At 39.3% G+C, this 17,474-nt stretch overlaps 3 protein-coding genes across 4 annotated transcripts; 2 read left to right on the top strand and 1 right to left on the bottom strand.

Moving 5' to 3' along the window:
- Positions 1 to 864: 864 nt before the first annotated feature.
- On the bottom strand, positions 865 to 3,821 carry mcee (methylmalonyl CoA epimerase). Of its 2 annotated transcripts, XR_008827094.1 has the most exons (4): positions 3,700 to 3,821; positions 2,608 to 2,948; positions 1,596 to 1,805; positions 865 to 1,515 (listed from the first exon to the last, which is right to left on the bottom strand). XR_008827094.1 is itself a non-coding variant. In XM_056371311.1 (3 exons), the coding sequence occupies exons 1-3, from the start codon at positions 3,725 to 3,727 to the stop codon at positions 1,653 to 1,655; spliced, it is 522 nt and encodes a 173-aa protein (XP_056227286.1). In that variant the 5' UTR covers positions 3,728 to 3,821; the 3' UTR covers positions 865 to 1,652. The 2 variants fall into 2 exon arrangements, 1 of the variants encoding a protein (XP_056227286.1); XM_056371311.1 differs by having other exon boundaries at positions 865 to 1,805.
- mphosph10 (M-phase phosphoprotein 10 (U3 small nucleolar ribonucleoprotein)) lies at positions 3,758 to 9,444 on the top strand. The gene is made up of 11 exons (XM_056371286.1): positions 3,758 to 3,902; positions 4,952 to 5,612; positions 5,704 to 5,885; positions 5,979 to 6,144; positions 6,833 to 6,974; positions 7,150 to 7,217; positions 7,310 to 7,447; positions 7,529 to 7,639; positions 7,924 to 8,031; positions 8,124 to 8,354; positions 9,087 to 9,444. The coding sequence occupies exons 1-11, from the start codon at positions 3,817 to 3,819 to the stop codon at positions 9,234 to 9,236; spliced, it is 2,043 nt and encodes a 680-aa protein (XP_056227261.1). The 5' UTR covers positions 3,758 to 3,816; the 3' UTR covers positions 9,237 to 9,444.
- A 1,301-nt stretch (positions 9,445 to 10,745) lies between these two features.
- Positions 10,746 to 17,143, top strand: ist1 (IST1 factor associated with ESCRT-III). Its single transcript, XM_056379982.1, has 10 exons — positions 10,746 to 10,831; positions 11,416 to 11,525; positions 11,637 to 11,817; positions 11,952 to 12,039; positions 12,160 to 12,243; positions 12,353 to 12,463; positions 12,556 to 12,738; positions 13,368 to 13,469; positions 14,000 to 14,045; positions 15,214 to 17,143. The coding sequence occupies exons 2-10, from the start codon at positions 11,438 to 11,440 to the stop codon at positions 15,378 to 15,380; spliced, it is 1,050 nt and encodes a 349-aa protein (XP_056235957.1). The 5' UTR covers positions 10,746 to 10,831; positions 11,416 to 11,437; the 3' UTR covers positions 15,381 to 17,143.
- The last annotated feature ends 331 nt before the right edge of the window (positions 17,144 to 17,474 follow it).

Raw genomic sequence — 17,474 nt, 5'->3', positions numbered from 1 at the left:
GTTTAAAAAACACAGGTCATTTGAATGGTCTAAATTGATCATTCATATCTGAAAAACCGCAAAAACTCCATCACAACATGATCTGTTTCATTTCCATTACCAGAGAAAACAGAACTAGCTAGGCAACTGACAAATTTAGTAAAAATTTCCCTCAAGCCCTGATAATGGGGAGCGAACATAACAACTCCTTTATAAAGCCTCTATTGTAAGTTTTTTTCTTTAATAAAAAAAAATATATATTTTCACAAATGAAACATTTCTGAAGATCTGGCTCTTACTGTATTGAAACTATAGTAGCTGAAAGAGGTTCCAAAGGCTGGTAATCAAGCAAATAATCACTATATTTATCTGAACGTGAAGAACATAATTACTGTTTTCCTCAGAGCCTGTGGTCTCTTGAAAATATACACCAAAAACTGCAAATAAGTAGCTTGATGTAAAGATGTGAAGTCAAGTTATAAGCAAATTGCCAAAGGTCTCTTTTGTGCCTGAGTCTGTTGGGATCTCCTTCAGTTGATAGTTCCAAAGGCTAGTTTTTAAAGTTACAGTATGTTGATTATTCTGGACCATCTGGAGGACTTTTAAGAACCAAAATACTTACGGGATTTCCAACTGAAATGTGTTTCAGGAAGTGTGAATGAAATGTTTAGTAGACCTCCGTCACCGCGAGTTCCCCTGTTTTGCAATCGCAGACATTTGTTTTCCAGATGTTGTTGCTGCGCCTATTGTTCGTACTAGTGTCACTCCCTCTCGTCGTGACTGAGAATTGACAAGACTCCCACCAACAGCACTAATGCCTCTAATAATAAAAATGTCAGTTTGATCTGACATGGTATACATAATTAATACTCAATTACAATAAAGGAAAAACTGAAGTTTTTTTTAATATTCAGGACAATGTCTAGACCTTCATTGAATGTCACCTGCAGAAAAAAATAATTTTGTGTTTCTCTATTTTGTATTTCTCTCGACTTTACTGTACTGCTCTCCTAAACAAATACTGAACCTTAGTATGTCTCCTATTTGGGCTTCACCTAAAAATAAGTTTTTTATATACCTTTTTGGAATCAAAAGGGTGCCATCCTATTTGGAAACTTAGCTTATACATGTTTAAAAAACAAAAATAAAAAAAGTCATCTTTTTTTGTTCAATTTTGCTCTTTATATTTTGGAATCTGCATCAATATAGTGAAATTAAAACAGTGTTTTAAGAGTTGTAGATCATGTAAAAAGAAATTGTATCATGTTATGGTTCAAAATGTTTCAAAAATGTGTATAAATCAGTTTCTTCCTGCAGCACGTGCTGGATACTAATTGTAATGTCATCCTACTACAGATGTGTTGTGGGATAGTGGAGTGAAGTTAAACTCCTAAGTCAAATGTGAATGGACATTCATTGAACATTAATTTCAATTATACTTTATGAAAACTGTCAAAACACACACCACACTATAATCTATTCACAGCAAGAACAGCATCGAGGCAGAACTGGAAAAAACGACTTTGAGGCACCTTCCTGAAATGAAAAATCAAAACTGCTATGAGGAACAATATTACAAAATCAACATTTGTTATGATGGTGATAATCGGACTGACTTTAGAATATATGAATGTGGGTTAACAGCTCCCGCAGTCCCCATCAGACTGAGTTATTCACGCTTCTTCAAGCTCCACCAGCACACCGTCACAGTCTTTCGGATGAAGAAACATCACTGGTTTCCCATGAGCACCTATTTGTGGCTCTGCAGACAGAGTTCTGATGTTCTTTGCTTTCAGGTCGGCTATCGCAGCATTGATGTCATCGACCTACAACTCAGGAGAAAATTTAGTTAATAATTCATCTCACTTCACTTGAAATGTAGAAAGTAGTGTTTGTAGTATTTTTGACTTGTGTGCAAAGCATAAATCATAGGACCAAGTGGTTTAACTCAGGTTTTAAATGTGCGACTTCATGTGACAAAACAAAACAAAACAAAACAAAACAAAACAAAACAAAACAAAACAAAACAAAACAAAACAAAACAAAACAAAACAAAACAAAACAAAACAAAACAAAACAAAACAAAACAATCCCTGTGGCCAGCAATGTGTTATGCTTGGTTTTAAGTAGCTTTACTGTCATAAGAATAAATGAAATCGGCTGTTGCTGTATTTTTGAGGCCATTTTTTAAAACAACGTACTGTGTGGGACGTTTTACAATTCACAAATAAAACGTGTCAGTGCTCTCTGGTGGACAAACTGTAATACTGACACTGCTTCTACTACTGGTTGACTATTGCATACATTTCTTTCACATTTCTGTAATGCTGGCTCACCGTCACACTGGCGTGGCTTCCTGAGACACTCGAGTAGAACAGAACCATCAATGATTTAACACGGGTAACTTTCCTAGTATGTCAAGTCAAAATGTCTGCCGAAAAAAAGGCGTATTGTGCATCCTAGCTCACTTGCACACATAAATAGAGCAGAGTCATCGTTAATTGTTATTAGTTACACCTGTGCTTCTCTGGCTATAACAAAATATGTCTGCTGTGAGAAATTGATCTGATGGTAAAAGTGGTTTCTGCACATGTACCTAATAAGATGTCCACAACAATGCTGCCTCACCTCAATACAAATGTGGTGCATCCCTCCAGACTTGTTCTTCTGTAAGAAACCAGCGATCGGGCTCTTCTCCCCCAGAGGATGGAGCAGCTCCAGCTTAGTGTTGCCGAGCTCCACAAACACTGTGTAGACGCCATGCTCAGGCAAGGGCACCTTGTCACTCACTGTGGCCCCCAGCACGTCCCGATACAGAGCTGTGGCCTTCTCCATGTCAGGGACAGCGATGGCAATGTGGTTCAGCCTTCCCAGCTTCCACAGTGATCCAGGAATGCCCTGATGGAGCGGTGCTGTCATTGAATGTGCCCTCAAGAGCGTGAGACGAGAACATCTGGACAGACCTGCCACTGAATAAGCAGAGTAAAATAAAGTGAGAGCAGTTGGAGCTATTGTGTAGGAAGCTTAGTCCTAAAACGGGAGTTGTTTCTTCAATGTTTCCCGTCAAGAAGCTTTAGGCTTGGAACAATCATCTTTGTCCACACTGTCTGACATTATCAGTGTATTCTGTACCAAGTGTATGGCTTCTCAGCTCCATTAAATGGATGGAGATGTATAATGCATAATTTTACACACATTTCCCCAAATTCAGCCTGACTTTTGGTATCTATGGAAACTTTGGATTCTGCTCTAGATTTTATAAGGTCTGTGGGTTTAGAAAATGTTTGGCTGCATAGCATCAGTTTAATGACTGATACACGTACAGTTAGGTTTTATTACAAGTACAGCTATAGCATTGGATCCGGGTTCCTGGGAGTTAATATCTTATTATTTCAAGAAAACATCTGTACATTGGTGAATAAAAGACTGATCAAGTCAGAGTCAAAACAGAGTCAACGTTTGCACGTTCTCAGATAATAGAAATCCAGTCACTTTTTCAGACACAAAACACGAAAAGTACCATGTACTAGTTGACTAAAGTACCATGTACCCAAACGCTGCGAGAACTCATTATGTAACGCAGTGGTGTAAGAAACCTCGAGTTCAGCAACACTGCAGTCTTGCCTGAGGTGTAACAATACATCAAAGGACGACCCGACAACAAATACAGCACTTAAAAATATCCTTTTGGTAGGTAGATCGTTATTGACATAAACCAACCTGCAACCTTCAGCACGGCGGACGCCATATTTGTATCTCGGAACCAAGCAGCAGCGGAACAGTTTCTTGTCGAGCCTGTTTACCTGCGACACAGACGGTCACACATGTGGGGGAGACATGGCTAGTGGAGATATGTGGAGCGTGCTGGAAGAGTGTGTGAAGACTATAAATACCAACACAGCTCAGCCAGAGAACTTCCTGAGGCAAGTATTTGTTGTTTGTAAGATTGCGTTGTTGAAAAAGCGGTTAAATGTTGTTGCAGCGTCGGTCAAGCGCGGGTGAACGTATGGGTTTCAGCTAGCTTACCGCTAGCTAAAGCTAACATGTACAAGTACTCAGCTCCGTCAATCAAGTAAAAGTACCATTACCATCGTTTTTAAATGCTCTATTACAAGTAAAAGTCCTACATTCAAAAACAGCTCAAGTAAAGACATGCTATCAGCAAAATGTACTCAAACGTCAAAGTAAAAATAGTCGTTCTGCAGTTAAATGTCCCCTGTGACTGATATGATTGTGTCATTACTGATACTGGGGCATCAATGCAGCATTTTACTGTGGTTGCTCAAGGTGAAGATAGTTGACTATTTTAATTATATTAGTTCAGTCTACTGGTTCCTAACCCAGGGGTCGGGCCCTCCAAAGGGTCACCAGATAAATCTGAGGGGTCGTGAGATGATAAATGGGAGAGGGAAGAAGAGAAAGCAAAGTACTGGAACTGCCACCAACTCATAGATATCTGTGACAATGAGCCAAAACTAGAGGCTACTCTTTTGTAACTTGTCACGTCAGAATGGTTGTAAATGACTGTCTTAATCTTTAACAATACATTGCATTTTAAGTACATAGCATAGGCTTTTTGAAATGTAAAATCTTAATGTTAAAATTTTAACCTGGAGTTAAAGCTGTCAGGTAAATGTGCAGTAAAAGTACTTTTTTATGTAGTGGAGTAGGTGTATAAAGTAGCATGAGAAGGAAATTCCTGAAACTGTCTCTAAAAGAAATCTTAAAATACCAATTTGATATTAAATTAATTAATTCCAATGTTTAATACTAACAGTAATTCTTGGTACCAGTGTAATGGTAATGTATCACAGATGAATGTATTACATATAGTTGTGTGGAGTATAACCCCAGCATTTAAGATTGCAAACCACACACACCTGTAGCGTCTTTTGGACAAATACCAATACCATCTTGATTTATAATAATCCACCAGACGTGCCATACTGATAGTGTGTTTCCACCTTTGCAGCCTTCAGGATGGAGTGGCAGCAGACTTTACCTCTCTCACTAAGACTCTGTATGACCTCCACAAAGCTCAGGAGCCTGCAGATTATAAAGGCAGCCTGCTGGCACAGCTGGTGGTGGAAGACTTTGATGAAGAGCAGATCTGGCAGGAGCTGGAGCTGCAGAACAATGCTGTACTGAAACATTTTAAAAGTGCTGTTGATGAGGCTTTGTCAGATGAAGCATTAACAGTGCTGGCAGAGGAGGAGGCAAAGGATGATGATGATGCAGAGGTAGAGACCGATGATGAAAATGTTGATGAGGAAGAAGAACAAGAGGAGGAACCACGCAGGCAGTCTAAGAAAATGGCTGAGGATGGGGCAGAGGATTACACAGACGAGGACTCCGATTTAGATTTTGATGTGGATGCTCTGGAGAAGCGAGAGAAACAGAAGATGGAGATTGGAAGGAAGGGCTCCAAAACAAAAGTCGTTCCCTCTGAGGTTGATGATAAGTTCTTCAAACTGTCAGAAATGGAGTCGTTTCTTGATGATATGGACAAGCGAGAGGGAAAGGAGGATCAGAATGAAAACGACGTAGACTATTTCCAGGACCTGCCATCTGACGAGGATGAAGATCTTGACCTAGAAGAAATCATTTCTAACAAAAAGCAAAAGAAAAAATCTGTATGTATTTTATCACTTATTCTCGCCTATTTTACTGTGTTGTGGTGGTAAAGATTACAGGAAATATATAGATTGATGTTAATATTGACAGGTAAAGAGCTCCAGGAATCTCAAGTACAAGGACTTCTTTGATGCTGTGGATAGTGAACCAGCCAAAGCAGATGACCAATCAGATGGTGAGGATGACAGCATGGGTGAAAGCCAGGAGGAAGGTGAAGACGAAATGGATGACGAAGAGGATGATTATGATGGTGAAGAGGAGGGTGACGATGAGTAAGTGTGGTTAATATTATGCAATGCATATAATTATGTGCGGGAGAAGGATGTTTGGTTGATTCCACAATGTTTGTTCCCACCCTTTGCCAGGGATGAAGAGGGAACTCAGTCCAAAGCATCTGGTAAGAAAGTGACCTTTGACCTCTCTGGGAATGAGGACAGTGAAGGAGAGGACATGGAGGACATTTTTGGAGGAAAAACTTCAAGCTCAGCAAAGTCTGAATCAAAATCATCATTTGAGAAACGGCAAGAAAAGGTAACCAGGTGTTAAGTTTATCTAATGTGATTTGCCAGTTCTTTTTCTTCTAACAAAATAAGGCAAAGTTCTATAATTCACTAGTGTTTAGTTTTGCCATGATATGAAGCAGATGTACAAGAATAATGAGGAAATGAGAAGCAAAATTAATTCTTCAATCAGGAAACATGTTATCAACTAATAAGAGGAAGATGACGAAGAGTCTGACCAAGCATATGAAGCCAAATTTTTTCGATACTCTGTGCTATAGAGACATTTTGGTTGGTACCTGAAAAGTGTTGAAGTTGGATACCCAGCCCTAGCTGTCTCGTCAGTGCAGACCAGTCAGCTTGCAAAGAAGGCTGTGTTTACACTGACGTTAGTTCTCTGTGAAAAAGCACATCCCTCACATTTGTTTGAAAGAGGCCAGTCCAGCGAATACTGGGTTGCTTGGTAACGTGAATGCCGTATTTCTACTGTTTACCTCGCAATTGTTGTGACAAAAGATAAGTTAATGATAACTTTGCAGAGTTGTAAAATCTGTCAGTTAAAGTGATAGCTTTTTGTTATTCAGACATAGGTCACTCTTACGTTAATGTTCCTGCATCTAAATTCTGCAGGTAACGTTTAATTTGAAGTCTCGCTGATACCTGAAGCAACGTGCCTGCTATTAGTGGTTATTATATCCTGCTGCTGATCTAACCTGCAGATGTCAGAGAAGATCGAGGAGTTGGAGAAAGCAGCTCTAACAGAGAAGCCCTGGCAGTTGTCCGGAGAGGTGACAGCACAGACTCGTCCAGAGAACAGCATGCTGGAGGAAGATGTGGAGTTTGAGCAGGCATCCAGGATGGGTGAGTGACTCGTCTCTGTTTGTGTGTTGCATTCATATGTTGGCAAATGACTGCATGTTATTTTGGATTTTGGATAATTATTCACCCGACTGTTATGTTTATATGGTTTTCGTTATGGTTTCTTTCTGTGTGGTATTTCAAATCCGATAACACGATTTTATCTGTGCTCTTTTAGCCCCTACTGTCACGGAGGAAACCACACTACAGCTTGAAGACATCATCAAACAGAGAATTAAAGACCAGGTTGGTCACAAAAACCTGGTTTTATATTGTCTGAAATGTATTTATTTTTTGCCTGATGATAACATTGTGCCTTTAACTTGTGTTTCTGTAAGGCGTTTGATGATGTGGTCCGTAAGGAGAAACCCAAAGAAGAGGTGTTTGAGTACAAGAAGAGGCTAACATTGGACCATGAGAAGAGCAAGCAGAGTCTAGCAGAAGTCTATGAGCAAGAATACCTGAAACAGAATCAGGTTTGACTTTTTTTTTATCTTGTTTTCACTGCTACTCCAACATATGAACCTTTGCTGCATTCATTTTTTTTCTTATTTCAGCAAAAGACAGAGGAGGAAGAGAACCCAGCCCATGTAGAAATCCAGAAGCTCATGGATACACTTTTCCTAAAGTTGGATGCTCTCTCCAACTTCCACTTCACACCTAAACCAGTAAGTTTTGCCTGATGGCCCCAAATATGCCTAAAATATTGAGACTGACTGTCCTTTTGAAAACCCTGAACCTAACTCTGGTTAGTGACATCTTCAATTTCATCTGTGATTCTTAGTAACATGCCATCACCTCGATAAACACGTTGTCTGTAAATACAGCAACTACATAAACATACAAATGAAGTAAATATAAACTGATAAGTTGCACATATCCTTGAGAAAATGATGTACTGTCAAAGGCAGCAAGCCAGTGCAGTTTTTGAAAACTACATCTATGTCCACAGCCTGTTCCTGAGGTCAAAGTGGTGTCTAATTTGCCATCCATTACAATGGAGGAAGTGGCTCCAGTCAGCGCTAGTGATGCAACGCTGCTCGCACCAGAAGAGATCAAGGTTTGTCATTCATCCATGTTCAAAAATATTTATTTTGATCTTGGTATATTTAGTTACACGGCATGTCTAATAATACCCTCCTCTAACAAAAGGAGAAGAGCAAAGCAGGAGATGTACTGGGTGATACTGAGAAGACATCAACAGACAAGAAGCGTGAGAGACGCCACAAGAAGAAGGTGAAGCGTATTAAGATCAAGGAGAAAGAACAGAGGCAGAAACTTAAAGAGGCTAGTAAAACTGGAGAGAACAAAAAGCCATCGAAGGCTGAAGTCACAGAAAACCTGAAGAAACTCACAAAAGGAGGCAAAGCCACAATACTCAAGGTAAGTGTTTCTCTCATGATGTGTCTTGTATTGATCAGATCAGGGCCTGTGTTTGTCAGGTATCTCAGAGTAGGTAGTCAGTATTAGCCTGTTCAAAAGTCTCAGTTGTCAATACTTGGAGTTAAAATATCAACTGGATAAAGACAACTAGGATGACTACTGACTGCCCAAAACAGTTAAGTGGACCGAATTTCACACTTGAGCTTACTATTATTTACAAAATGCTGCTGAAACACTTGGCAGATGGAATCAAATGGTGGGAAGTATATTTATGCAAGAACTGTACGCACATAGATTTTTGAGGTACATGGACTTTGAGTTTAACATTTTATGCCACTTTATAGATCTACTTAAACGTATTTTAGAAGAAAGATTGATTGCCATAGTCACTAATTGCTATGATTGCAATTTTACACACAAAACCTATGAACAATATTAAATATAACGCATTGCTACAGATTAAACTACCTAAGAGTATATAAAATAGTTAAAATTGGCTTCATAAGACTTTAATTTGTAATTGAGTACTTTTAATATTGTGGTATTGGTCCTTTTAGTTACTAAAGGGTTAGAGTACTTCCTCCAACCTTGACTGAATCAACAAATAAATGAATCAAAGAATAAAAGCTAATTAAATGAGTCAATTGAGCTGGTGCTGTGTCCTGGATAAACTGATGTGTTAGCTGCATATTGCCATCACCACTCAACTAATGTGGTGTTCCCCTGTTTCAGGATGAAGGAAAGGACAAGGCCCTGAAGTCCTCTCAAGCCTTCTTCTCTCAGCTGCAGGACCAGGTCAAAAGTCAGATCAAAAGTGAAAAGGACCAGTCTTCAAAGAAAAAGAAGCACAAAGAGGTTTCTGTCAGCAAACTCAAGTTATAATAACTGTGATGGTTTGTTGTGTGGGATCAACTTTTTATTGTACAGATTCTTTTTTATGAGAAAGCAGAAATATATTAAGTCTGAAAGTTCTTGTAAAGTGTTTCCATCATCATTCACATAACTCAAGTGCCCATATGTGTTTGTGTATGTTTGGTAATGAGCAGTGCATTTTCAACTTTAATAATAAATGTTAAGTCACATGAAAATATCAGAGCACCTTCCTTTGTGGAAAGATGAATGTACAGTGCCTGTCTGAAGACCCACCATTGTTCATAACACTAGTAGTATCTTTTTTCTCATTGTAGGTTCATAACAGGTGATCACATCATTTTAAAGAGAATATTTGGCTGCTCAAGAACAGCCCTTTATAGTGTCTATGAATTTAATCCACTTAAAATCAAAGATGTTCAAATAATGATTTGAGATCACCTGTGTGAAATCAAGGTGTGACAAGTAATTTAAGGATTTAAACACTAATCTGGTACAGGTATCACTTTACACTGAGATGAAATAAGTTGTCGCACCCTGAAAATAAAGGTATGAACAAATGCCACAAGGTAATAATACCCCAGCAGCATTGAATGACTTGCCTGCCTCAAAGTTAGATAGCCACAGATACATTTTAATTTAATTTGTTTGTGTAATATTTTTTATGTAAATTAACTTGTAGAGTTGTATGAAAAAACTTAAGCACCTGTGGACAAATGTTTAAAATATTTTGTTCTGTTTTTTTCAAGTGAAAATAAGTTAATACAACTCATGCAGCAAGCGGGCATAAAAAAAGAGTCTCCAGATATTAACACACTATTATCTTTTACTTCATGGACTTAAAAAATTGTAAAAAATAAAAAAATGGAAATTGAAATAGGCAAACGTTTGCTAAGTCAGTACATGGTAACCCTCCCATTGGCAGATATCACAGCTTGTAAACACTTTGTGCTGCCAGACTTTCTATTCCTCATTTAGAAACATTCACCTGCTCTTCCTGCAGATCACTGAGAGTTGTGAGATATTTATAGGCTGTCATGTACACAAGGCATGTTTAAGATCTACCCACCGGTTTTCACAGATGTTCAAGTCAAGGGACTGTGAATAGAACAGAAAGTCTTTTGCACATTCCACAAGTATTGTCTAATTGTTTTCTGTTTTTTTAAGTTAATGAAATAAAAAGTAACAGTCTACATTTCAAGAAAGGCTATTTTGTTAATATGCGTTTGCTGCAGTGGTTGTTTTAACTTCAAAAACCAATAGAATTTGGCTAAAACGTTTGCATACAACTGTACAAGCAAGTGTTGCTTTGTGTCATAGAAAGTGAAATATTTCTCTCTGAATTATAAGAACGAAAAATTAAAACCAAAATGGAAAATTTAAGTTATAAGTCAACTGAAAACATTTTAATAGCTCCCAGTACTGAAGCCATACAGTCTATGATTCAAACATACCTTGTCACACCTGTGTTGTTTGACGGTAAATTTGAAGGCCCCGCCCACCTAAGGAAAATTCCCATGACGTCATTCAATATCATCACGGAAGTGAACCAGGCGACGGAACACAGAAACCCAAATAAGTTGTTGTCGCTTGACGAATATTTACAGGTAAGTCACTGTTGCTGTCTTAACTCGTTCGCTATGAAATCACCTCCTTTTTCAGATTACTTGGACGTGTTCGATCACGATTTGTTTGTTTTGATTTTGCGAGCGCTGAGCTAGGTAGCTAGCGCAATCGATGACAGAATAGAAGACTGCTAACAAAGCACAGGCTAACTAACAGTCAGATTTGACACCACAGACACAGGTTTGGGTTTCTTATTTCTAAACATGCATTTAACATTATGGTTAAGTTTACAGTAAAAATAAAACTAGAAATAAAATACGTAAGAGGCTCACGTTTAAACTAGCACGTCTTAGGTAGCCTCGTTAGCTGTCTGTCGCGTCAGGCTAAAGCTAAGTGTTTTAATGCTACGTAGTAGCGAGCTAACTTAATGTTTTCATGTGTGTATGTTTTTTCTGTGTGTTGTATTTGTTTGTATTTTGTTGAGTAAACCTGCGGAGTCATGTTCTTGCGATGGGTTGGTCATGCTCACATGATTAAGTGAGTCACTGGTTCAGAGGTGGGGGTGAGGTTAGATGGACTATAGGTTGGTTTTGGTTGAATGCTTCTGCTCCTCTCCTGTTCACAGATAGTCCATCATCGTCATCATCATGCTGGGAGGAGGATTCAAAGCAGAGAGGCTAAGAGTGAACCTCCGGCTGGTCATCAACCGACTCAAACTCCTTGAGAAAAAGAAAAGTGAGTCATGAGCTGAGTCTCCTACAGCTGAAGTGGAATCAATGGGCTCTTGTTTGCAAGACAAATGTTTAATTACCTTTTCCCACTCCCATTCTTTAATTTAAAATGTAGCCGAGCTCGCTCAAAAGGCAAGGAAGGAGATTGCTGATTACCTGTCATCAGGAAAGGATGAGCGGGCACGGATCCGTGTGGAACACATTATCAGAGAGGACTATCTTGTGGAAGCCATGGAGATCCTGGAGCTTTACTGCGACCTGCTGCTTGCTCGCTTTGGCCTCATTCAGTCAATGAAGTAAGTACTGAACATACTAATGCATAGTGTACCTCAATTAACGACTCTGGGGAGTATGGGGCTTTTACACTTAGTCATTAGTTCTCTATCAGCTCGCTCAGTCTTGTTGACCCCTTTTCTGTTTCTCCAATTAGGGAACTGGATCCAGGCTTGCAGGAAGCAGTGTCCACCCTCATCTGGGCAGCTCCACGTCTTCAGTCAGAAGTGTCTGAGCTAAAGATTGTAAGTACTGTCTAAATATAACAGAGTGCTGGCAGCATTGCCAACACTATCCAACAAGTTCTGTCCATTTATTCCCATTAGACCAGTCTTGACATTCTTATCTCTAAATGTTTCTCTCAGGTATCTGAACAGCTTTGTGCAAAATATAGCAAGGAGTATGGCAAGCTGTGCAGGACAAACCAGATTGGCACAGTCAATGATAGGGTGGGTAATTTCTTTCCACTGACTGGCCACAAGTCTGTTCAAGAATGCATGGACCTTTAGTCTGGAAAATCTTTAGCAGCATCTGATCAAATATCTGTTTTGTTTATAGCTGATGCACAAACTGAGTGTGGAGGCCCCTCCCAAGATCTTGGTGGAGCGTTACCTGATTGAGATCGCCAAGAACTATAATGTGCCGTATGAACCTGACGCCATGGTCCGGGTGAGCATTTAAGAATCAGTTATCACTCATTATGAAGGATGAAGTCATACTTTCTGTTTATTTACCGCTCATCCACCCGTGTTTCCGGACAGCCCGAAGTGGGTCATGGAGAAGAGGCAGACCTGATTGATGTGGACACTGACAAGAAGTCTGGAGGAGGAGGAGGAGGTGGAGGTTTCAGTGCACCTCCTGCTGCTGCTATGCCTATGCCAATGCCCATGCCTATGCCCATGCCTATGCCAACAGCTTTCAACTATCCACCTCCCAAAGGAGCCGTAAGGACTTCTTTTTAAGACCCCCGTTCCTTTTGACTTTGTTGTGACTTACACATGTGGTGAGAACGTCTTAGGTGCAATTAGAGTAGGCAACATCTTCAATTGCAGTATATATATATCGTCACATCAACCAATCGTGTAGTGCAATTACCTTTGCCAAAATTATTGGTACGTACAATATTATCTTGATGATTACTGAATCCTCAAGTGGAGTAGAAACAAACAGTACTTTAGAGATTTAAAATCCGAAACCAATGAAAGCTGCCTGCAGAGAGGACTATAGATTATCCTCAGTGATTTATTTTTCTGTGATTTAAATGAACATACCCCTTAGCCAAATACAGAACATTTTATTCCGAAGTAAACTTAATATTTAGGTCAATTTTTTAAACTCTTGAAGTCTTTCACAACCATTGCTGATTATTATGATAAAGACTGTTATCATGATGATATGACCATGCGGCGATTTGAGAAAGATGAAGTTTTACCAGTGGTCATTGCACCCAAAATGTGATGTATAGTGTGAAAATAATTGCAGGTCATTATCCTTACTTTAAATGGGTTGAAAGAGATGAGAATTATGCATTTACAGTTGTCAGCTGCCGTACTTGACCGTTGTCTTCCACCAGGAACCATTTAACGCTCCCGTCGGAACCTACAACCACTTCCAGCACCCCATGGGAGGAGGGCAGCCCCCCCAGCTGCCCACTTCTCCCCCCACGTATGAGTCTGTAAGTGACAGAACCCTTCCCATCCATGCCCCCTTCCTGTTCCCACAGATGGACAGACGGACAGGGCAGGGCACCACTCAGGGAAGAGCAGTTCATTCAGTTTGCTTTCAGTTTTGTCCGTTGTCTGCACTTTTACACTATGTCTCGGCATAGGCCAAGATTCTGCTTCATCCATGTGGCTATAGGCAGCGTGAAAGTCTAACTCAAAGTTTATCACTGTAACTACTAACTATGACTTGATCAGTTGCTCTGAGTGGGATTGAATTGAACAGGTGAGAGTGTTAAGTGCATTTTAGAGAGCGCTTAGGCTAGTTAGGTTCTAAAATCTGTTTTTGTGTCACACACTAAAAAGGTGATGGTTTCTCAAAATCCGTTGCAGTTATCCCTTTTATCTTATTTTCTCACTGTTTGTGTTTATGTCTGCAGCATTGAATGTATTCTTAATTCTTTCTCAATACTAACACATACAGTATTATTTTATTTCAGTCTGAAGATGAAACGATTCGTGTCACACTTTCTCTGTGTTTCAGATTGATGACCTAACAGACAAACCTTCTGTTCCTTTCCAGGCTTTAGGTGAGTTCTGCCAACAGTCACCATCAGTTATGGACGGGGCTTGTGGTATTCTCTATTTTTGTTATTGTCAACAAATCCAATGACCAAAACTAACAGTGCGTCAGTCTCACAGTGCTTTCTGATTTCACTACTCCGTCTGTGGCACTCAACCCCAAGTCAATTCATTCCTTGAGGTCACAGATGTATAGTTTTATTTTTAGTGTTACCCGAATAACAGTAATGGTATATTTCTATATGAATTATTTCTATATCAATAAATACTAGTATTTACTGCAGCAGGACAGTGCATGTGGTATTGACTCAAACGAAACATGTTCATCGTAATAAAGGCACACGTCACCCTGTGCAACTGCGGCTTATTTGTTATGCCTCCGTGCCGGTGACAGCCAGCGCCGGAGGCATAATGTTTTTGGGGTTGTCCGGTCATATGTCAGTACATCTGTACATCCCATTCTCATGAAAAAAGCCTTAAAGGGCAGTAAAGCCTTAAGGGAATTTCTTCAAATTTGGCACAAATGTCTATTTGGACTCGAGGATGAACTGATTAGATTTTCATGTTCAAATGTCAAAATTCAAGGTCACAAAACACATTTTTGGCCTCTTGAATGTAGTAACTCAAGACCACCTTGAGGGAAATTCTTCAGGTTTGGCACAAACATTCACTTGGACTCAAAGATGAATTGATTAGAGTTTGGTGGGCAAAAGTCAAAGTTCAAGGTCACAGTTACCTCATGTTCTTGTGAATGTAATAAATCGGGATCACCCAGGGGGAATTTCATTACATCTGGCACAAACATTCACTTAGTGTCAAGAAAGAACTGATTAGAGTTTGGTGGTCAAAAGTCACTGACCTCACAAACCACGTTTTTGGCAGTATCTCACAAATTCACAATTTAACACGAATATCTAATAGGATAAAATGTGATGACATACTATATCCAAATGGTCAAGGATCAACCTCCCTGTGACATCATAATGTTCTGCAAAAACACTCCAGGCCCTTATTCAGTGCTGTAACTCAGGACTTTTACGTAACCGCTGTCCACACTGTTATTTTAAGTTTCTGTTGAGTAGATTTGCTTCACATTTTTGTCATCACCTACAAAGCCTTTATTCCCTACAACTTGTGAGAAACTCATCACTTTTTAAAACATATATTACTCTCCAGGTCCTGGGCCTTCGTCTCAGCTATTTGACAACAACGCTCTCCCAGAGCTCCCCTCTGTTCCCGACACACTCCCCACATCCTCCTTCGGCGGAAACACCACCACCTCGGATGACATCGACTTTGACGATTTGACAAGGCGGTTTGAGGAGTTGAAGAAGAAGACTTAATCGCTATACCCCTGGTCTATACACAAACACATACACACACAGGCCTGTGTAATCACCTAGACAGCTCAGAACAGGAAATGAAAAATGTTTATGGCTCTGTATCAGATTTGGATAGTTCTACTCCCCTTTCTATGGTGAAGTAATCTTACACAGATATTAAACATACATGTATTCTTACCTCATTTATATAGATATGACCAGCGTACTGAGGGTGCGGTTGCACATTCAACCTTGTCAGATATCAGAAATGTAATTTCTATTGGCAGTACCAGTGAGTACTATATGTTTTAATTTCTTGCTATATAACACAACATAAATTATACCATACAATCATGTTAGTGTTGGCCCCTGTTCACTCCTCATCACACTGACTTTTAACTTTTCCCATTTGTCTGTGTGATATACGGTATAATCAAACCTAGATTTTAATTGTTGCTTTTCCTGGGGTTTTGGGTCTGACTAAAAATTAACAACACAAGCCTTGATTCTACTTTGCACATGTTGTGTTGCTGTGATCTCTGCCACTGTGTCTCTGAGTGCTGTCTCAGACCAGTCAAACAAGCCCAACCGGCCGCCCCAGTTTGGTGGGGAGCTGGCATTCACGCTAGCAAAGTGTACAAATTGTTTCCAAGGCGAGGCTAAATTACCCAAGAATTTTTTTTCATTAAGGTATCTGGACAGATTGAAGCCATATTTTCAGTGTCCTGCACAGTAATGCAGTGTTGTCACAGTGGAAAAGACGTTTTTCAAACACTCCTCACTTACTGAGCTTCTCAAACTTTAAGCTTTATTCATACCAGAAAAAGTTCATGGTAACACATGTCAGACCTGTTGTATTCATCTGTTACAGGGATAATGGGGTGCAGAGTATGTAGTGTATGGAAATCTGTAATATAATACATTTACAGTGATATAGATAGACCTATTAACATGAATGATTTACCTGTACAGCAAAATGAGTTTGGTAGTAGGGAGTTGTTCAATATTTGACAAATCTGTTTTATATACAGTATCTCCAAATAAAGTTGGGTTTTTTTGCCATTTGAATGTCAGTTTTACCAAATACCTGCACTTTCTTATCTTTGAACTACTTAATTTGCAAGCAAAATGTGTGTAGAAAAAAGCAGTCACACAAACAACCTAATTTGATTGATAAGATGCAAATATTGATGCCAGAGTATTAGGTTTGTGTTGTCCTCCTGTGTGCATGTGTCTTATACTGTGTGTGCACCACTGCCTTTGCCTTAGTTACCATCTCTCATCAGAGGCCTTGCCAGTCTGTACCAGGATTATGTATTTGTTATCTATCGAGACTGGATACGTTACGTGCATTGAGTCTCAGTTGTTAAAATTAGACTTTGCTTTATTTGCTTTACCCGTAAAACGATTATCTAAAACCAGTTGAGTTGAATTTTGCGTATTGGGTTCAGACGTTGCTGCAACCTAAACACACCAAGCTCTGCTTGCATGGCAAATGAATAGTGGCCTTGAATAAAATGATTCAATCTCTGGTAAGCACATTGAAAAGCTTTCCAGCTGGGTGGTAGACAAAAGTTTATTTATAGGTTTTACATGTGTTCGAGAAAGTAGAGGGATTATTAACACTACAGAACTGTGATCTGCTCACTGTCTTTTCTATGTTGGACTGTTCTTTCATGCTAAACCTTGAGACACAAAATGGTGTCTTGTTGCTAAAAAAAAAATGATTTTTTTCCCACTGTATACTAAAATACCAATTTAATAAAAGATTACTTGGAACTGGATCCTGGTAAGGTTTTTACACTTTGTTTACTAAACTACTGTAATGTCTAGTGACAACCAGCAGGGGTCCTCAGTGTAGAGGTAATTATTCCTAAGGAGATGCGCAGTATGCTTCAGTAGCAGTGACCTACAACAAATTGTTATTAATAGATGAAGTGGATTATTTGTCATTGAGGTTTAGTTTTTTCTTATTTCTGAAGGCACAAGTAAGAGCAGCAAGAGCTGTTGGAGAATGGCAGCTGTTAACATTCAGGCAATTTACTTATATGCTTTTAGACATAATTACAACTAACTGGAAAGGGAAGACAAATCTGCAGCACAGGGCTCAGTGTG

The sequence above is a fragment of the Seriola aureovittata genome, chromosome 1 (genome assembly GCF_021018895.1).
Source record: "Seriola aureovittata isolate HTS-2021-v1 ecotype China chromosome 1, ASM2101889v1, whole genome shotgun sequence".
Taxonomy (NCBI): Eukaryota; Metazoa; Chordata; class Actinopteri; order Carangiformes; family Carangidae; genus Seriola; species Seriola aureovittata.
This window is presented reverse-complemented; position numbering and strand designations above follow the sequence as displayed.

Coding starts and splice junctions, on each gene's coding strand:
- mcee (XM_056371311.1), bottom strand. CDS start 3,727: ATGGCGTCCGCCGTGCTGAAGGTTGCAG. Junction 2,949..3,699: donor CGCCGTGCTGAAGGTTGCAG/GTTGGTTTATGT, acceptor CTGCTTATTCAG/TGGCAGGTCTGTCCAGATGT. Junction 1,806..2,607: donor TGCACCACATTTGTATTGAG/GTGAGGCAGCAT, acceptor CCTGAGTTGTAG/GTCGATGACATCAATGCTGC.
- mphosph10 (XM_056371286.1), top strand. CDS start 3,817: ATGGCTAGTGGAGATATGTGGAGCGTGCTGGAAGAGTGTGTGAAGACT. Junction 3,903..4,951: donor CAGCCAGAGAACTTCCTGAG/GCAAGTATTTGT, acceptor CCACCTTTGCAG/CCTTCAGGATGGAGTGGCAG. Junction 5,886..5,978: donor GAAGAGGAGGGTGACGATGA/GTAAGTGTGGTT, acceptor ACCCTTTGCCAG/GGATGAAGAGGGAACTCAGT.
- ist1 (XM_056379982.1), top strand. CDS start 11,438: ATGCTGGGAGGAGGATTCAAAGCAGAGAGGCTAAGAGTGAACCTCCGG. Junction 11,526..11,636: donor ACTCCTTGAGAAAAAGAAAA/GTGAGTCATGAG, acceptor TTTAAAATGTAG/CCGAGCTCGCTCAAAAGGCA. Junction 13,470..13,999: donor CTCCCCCCACGTATGAGTCT/GTAAGTGACAGA, acceptor TCTGTGTTTCAG/ATTGATGACCTAACAGACAA.